Raw genomic sequence first — 5,607 nt, 5'->3', positions numbered from 1 at the left:
CATGAGTGGCCTTTTCATTTATTATAGTTCAGGTGAAAAACCAATGAGAGCCTATTGATCTTCATACAGAAGAATCTCTTTACCCCATATCTCATTGTTTTACGGCAGGTTCGTCATTCTAGCGCGACTCTGCTTCGCCTATGTTAATGACGTCGCGCTATCTGTCGTAAGACAATGCCCATATCTAGGAATATTTTACATAATAAAACGTATGTCATATTCCTTGCCTCCTAGAAGGAACAAATGCAGGTTGTTCTGAATTTCTATTTCGACCAGGCAAGACAATGGACATTACCCTTTGGTCTGTATGTACATTCGTCGCGTTTAAATGTCGTAGGATCAAAACAAGACGTGTGTTGTTCCTCCAACGCCAAGCAGCCACCGCCCGCAAGCGGTTTGGTATGAATTACCATGTTTTAACTGACGGTTTTAATAAATTAATGATGACTACACCATTTTCGAAGTTTGTTTTTATCCATGTCGACCACATAAGGTACGGAGCGGTTATTTGTTAGCTGGCATGAAACACCACTTCGCTAGTGTCTATCTAACTTGAGCTTACTCGGTTAATGACTTGTATTGACAAGTCGTATCAGCGAATGTTTTTCTGTCTCATCATTGATATGTATGAGCTACGTTAGGCTGCCAAGGAAAAATACAGTTAGTTCCTTCATATTTCGACTGGCTAGTAAGCTAGCTAGCTAAGTTGGCCATACACTGGCAGTCATCATGGCCAACGTTGATGTGAACAGCAGTAAAAGTGGACCTGTCACCGGACACGCATCATGGGCTTGCAAGTCCCAGGACCGTCAACTAGCTGACATCCTCTTCCCAGTTCCATCCGACAGCAGCACTGATCTCAACCAGGTTGACAGAGACACACCAAACCGGTAAGGCGCCTGGCTTGCTTCTCACCTCCTCTACCTAGTATTTCTCTACCTCTTCCTAGTAACACCCCACATTGCTCACCGCAGGCCACACCAGGGCTACCAGGGACCATTCTCCCACTACATTACTGACCTCATTAACATAAACATATACACAACCACCAAATGTTTCTTAATCTAACACTACCCCTCTAAACAACCAATTCCTCTCTTGTGTTTGCTGTCCTAAGGTGTGTCCCAGTGCTCTTGGAGCAGGATGAGGAGACGTCGCCCTGTGTGATTACCCTGCGCTGTGCTTCTCACTCTCCCGCCCTCATCACCAGCCTCCTGGTCATCAGCGAGGCTCGCACCATAGAGGTCTACTCTCTGGCTGGGGACTACTGTGGCACCTGTCGTGGGGAAATGGATGCCGACCTGCAGCCTGAAAGGTAGCGACCTGAACTGTTTACTGTCTGTGTGGAGTACTTTCCGCACGTTATTTACCCTCAAAATGTAGTCGGCTGCAATTAATTATTTCATATTGTATTGTTGTATTGTACTGGAAGTAAGAAAGCCAGGAGCCAGAAATCTTTGGTACGGCTCAGCCAAACCCCCCGACTTTCATTCTCAGGGCAGCCACTCTAACCACAAGGCTATTGAGTCTGTGTCAATACAGTACTGTTCTGTATACTACAATAGCTGTGTTGTTGTATTGTATTGTATTGTATTGTCTGTCTTAGAGCTCCCCACCATGCTGTACTGAAAATGACTTCCACCACCCTCGGTTGTGAGGCAATAAAGGGATATTGTATCTTGCAGGGAATTCATGCACTTCAAGCATATTTTTTTAAGTTGAAAATTCACGTAACATGGGCCATTGAACATGGAATCAATCCTCAATATTAACTACGGAGACAACCGTAGGCAGCTGCAGGATCGGTGTGATGACACAAATTCTAAGTATGGTACTTCAGAGTGAATATCCTCCTATGTGTCTTGTCCCCTAGTGCAGACAGAGGGCCCTTCTACAGGAAACACCTGGTACTCGAGTGTCCTTCCACGTCATGTGAGGTGAAGGTAGGTTGTGTTGAACACACACACACACACACACACACACACACACACACACACACACACACAGGTAGCTTGTATCTCTTCATCCATTACTTTCCTGTTGCTGCAGTAAATGATTGTGGTGCATATGCTCCATATACTCCAACATTATCATCACCATCTCTTTGAGAACCTGAAAGCCTGTTGTGATGCTATTGCGGTTGGTGGGTAGAAGGGAATGGTTGTGCGTTCTGCAGGTTTGACCACTGTCTCTCTCTCTGTCTGTGTGTGTTTGTTTTCTCAGCTGCTGTCTCTGGGCGGACGAGAGAGTGTGGCCATGGCCCGGGTGGTGCTGGGTCTGCAGGCGCTGCAACCTGCTGACTGCTCTCCGAGCCTGGGGCCCAGCATTGACATGCTCCGGGTGCAGACCATGATGGAGGAGATGGGCACCACCCTCTCACCAGGGGCGCAGAGCCTTATGGGCATGGTCCAGTTTCAGCAGAAGGCATGTCTATAGAAGCTTTTGTCAGACTATAGGCTCAACTTCATAGTAGCTTCAATTTGCCTTCCTCAGTTCAAATAACACAGAAGACCGTATTGTTTATTAATTAAACTTTTCTGAATTTATTCAAGCATTCACCAAGGTCTCCTGCTCTATCTCTCATATGTGTGTCGACTTCAGATGTCTTGTTGTAACGTTACTCATCTATCATCGTTAATGTCTTGAACTACATTCCAGAACCAATCTGATGTCCTGGGTGGATTCCTGCCTCTCCTCATGGGCAGTGGGGCTCTCTCTGCTCTGGCTAGAGGAACCAACGGACCCTCGGCTCCAGCAGACCCCACCAGGCCCCAGCCTTCAGTCAACACGCAGCCCACCGACGGGTCACCTCCAGCGGATGACATCCAGCCGGCGGAGGGGTCTGATTCTGGGTCTCCGGCCAACCATGCCAAGCTGGCAGAAATGATGTCACCCTTCCTCCACGGCCAGCCGGGACAGGGACAGGGACAGGGGCGCCGCGTCGGCCCCGACCTCCTCCCCATGCTGCAGAGTGTGTGTGGCCAGGTGACGCAGCTCCGCATCGAGGATGCGGCGGAGGAGAGGAAGAAACTGTTGAACAGACCGCGGTGAGTAGGCAGGTTTATTGTTGTGCCATTATCACAACGTAAAACCCCTCTCCAGGTTTACATGTTAGAGTGGGAGTGGAATGAAGTCCAGATGTTGCGGGTCTGAGTCAAGTGGAGGGTGGTTGTCTGGGTAGACCTGGCTGCTGTCTGTGGTTTTGTAATGGTGCTGGTTGTGTTGTGGTGTGTCTGTATTTATGTTTAGGCATGTCTGTGTGGTGGTATGTGTCATTGTGTGAGTCTGAGTTATAGTGGTCTGTGTGCTGTGTCAGCACTGTATTGACTCTTGTAATCTCTCTCTCTCTCTCTCTCTCTCTCTCTCTCAGTGAGGAGCATGCATGCTGCCATGCGTTGGAGCAGGCTATGGAGAAGCGTCTGGATCAGATGGAGAAGAGGCTGAAAGAGCATATAGACCAGCGTCTGGACACCGTGCAGCAGAACCTGGAGAGAGCCTTACTACAGGTCTTGCCCCTGGTCAGCCTCAGCCAGGCTGTCAAGAACTCTGCAGCCACCTCTGACCAGAAACACACTGCCCAGCCTCAACCCCAGTCCCTGCACTGACTCCAGCCTCAACCCCGGCCTCTGCACTGACTCCTGTCCCTACCCTAGCCCTATACTGACTCCAGTCCTAGTCCTAGCCCCAGCACCTTCACTGACAACAATCCCAGCCCCAGCTTCAGATCCAGTCCCTAACCCATCCCCTTCTCTGACTCAAGCCCCATCTCCAACCTCTGCATTGGCAGAATACATGGAGTGGGGGCTAATGAGCTCAACCTCAGCATGTTTACTGACTCCAGCCTCACATCGCTAGCCTCATCCCATACCTGACTGAACTCACTTACCCCTCTCAATTGACTCCAGCCCCAGTCCTAGCCCCAGTCCTAGCCCCAGTCCTAGCCCTAGCCCCAGCCCATGTCCCATACCCATACCTGACTGAACACACTTACCCCTCTCAACTCACTCTAGCCCCATTCCTACCCCCAGTCCCTGAGTCCAGGATGCAAACCTATGACTGTAATTTTACCACTTGTACATGTTTGTAACATAATGTATAATTGACCTCCTTATACTGTACATTTTCTGTATATTCACAGACTGTTTTGAATAACTGAATAACTGCACTGTATGATATTGAGTGAAAATAAAAATATATTTATACGACTATTTAAGGCTTTGCATTTGTCTTTGATCAAGAGTAAATAAAGACTGAATGTCTATGGTTATGTAAAGTAAAATGTTTGCCAATCCACACACCGATTGGTGCACAGTAATGTTATGGTTGTGTTGGTAAATGTGGACTTCTTTGCTGTTGGTTTGATATATTTGGTAGGATTCCATCCCTGCGTCCTTGACACGCCCTGGTCCTTCCAGGAAACTTTCAGCCTGGTAAGTGGGTTAAGGATTATGTAAGACACAAATGAATGTACAAGAATTATGTGCTGGACGTTTGGTGTGGCTTACAGTTCCAGCTAAGTTAATAAAGAATATGTTTGAGGAAAAATCTTTTTTCTAAGTCACACTGCAGTGGAATGAGCTTACTTAGCAGGGTAGCAGCTTACAGAGCAGAGTGGTAGCTTACTGGGTTCATAAACAAGCAGCCCTATGTCCTGCCATGACCTGTGATGTTAGTATCTACCTTTCCAGACCTCTGGATGTGGCTGTCTGCTCTGTGTGCGCATACACACACACACACACACACACACACAGAGAATGAGACTGTGTTTACCTCTAGGACCAGCTAGGAGACATACAGTACACTTCAGACAGCTGAAAAACCCACAGAGCCACAGGTCAGCTAGCGCTGGTGAATGGACACAGCTAGGCTGTGACTGGACACAGCTGCCTCTTAGCAAACAGCAGACCTGGGAAGTGGTTCCAACTGTATCAACAAATGACTGCTGACTGCGGCTCCATCCAACGCTGCCTGGAACACTTTCCGAAGCGAATAATCAAGTAAGAGCTTTGCAGTATACAGTAGGTTTTGTTAAGTCTGTCAGAGATGATCTTTTTCAAAACACTGCGAGCACTGCTGTAGCCTACTATATGTTCTCTTACAATGTCATACTGGCTATATATTAGAGCAATAAATAGCATTCTTCTGTAAATGGGATATATAAGCTTGGGATGTTGACCTTCAGATCCTAATAGTGAGCTAAATTCCTCTCTGAGATCAACAACATATCAACGCATCAACATATCCTGTGAATTGTCTGCATGTTGGCATGTAACAGCAGTAAGCACAGAAGCCTTCTAATCTGGCCCAGACCCAACACTGATATTCAACCCATATGAACAAGTCATCACATGAACTGATACTCATCAGTCATATCCCAACATTAATGCACGCTGTAACCTTATCCACTCATGAGGCTTTAGCTGTAGATCCTTTATCATTAAAGCATGGTAACTGTGAGTTAAAACAGTAGATTACTCAGACTGGGGTGACATTATTGGAGATCAATCAAGATAACAATGCTTCACAATGCATAAACCAAACATTTCATCGGTGTGTATTATAGCTGATAAATCACTGTATTTGAATGGTGAAAGTGACATCACCCTC

General features: G+C 47.0%; 1 protein-coding gene across 1 annotated transcript; it reads left to right on the top strand.

Moving 5' to 3' along the window:
* The first annotated feature begins 357 nt into the window (after window positions 1-357).
* On the top strand, window positions 358-3,615 carry cUnh10orf88 (chromosome Un C10orf88 homolog). Its single transcript, XM_083687275.1, has 6 exons — window positions 358-890; window positions 1,118-1,315; window positions 1,874-1,943; window positions 2,224-2,424; window positions 2,659-3,047; window positions 3,371-3,615. Exons 1-6 carry the CDS (start codon window positions 730-732, stop codon window positions 3,603-3,605), a joined length of 1,254 nt encoding a protein of 417 aa, XP_083543401.1. The 5' UTR covers window positions 358-729; the 3' UTR covers window positions 3,606-3,615.
* The last annotated feature ends 1,992 nt before the right edge of the window (window positions 3,616-5,607 follow it).

Source organism: Argentina silus (genome assembly GCF_951799395.1).
Source record: "Argentina silus genome assembly, chromosome: 16".
NCBI classification, from domain to species: Eukaryota; Metazoa; Chordata; class Actinopteri; order Argentiniformes; family Argentinidae; genus Argentina; species Argentina silus.
Note: the sequence above shows the minus strand (reverse complement) of the source record. Positions and strands in the feature narration are given on the sequence as shown.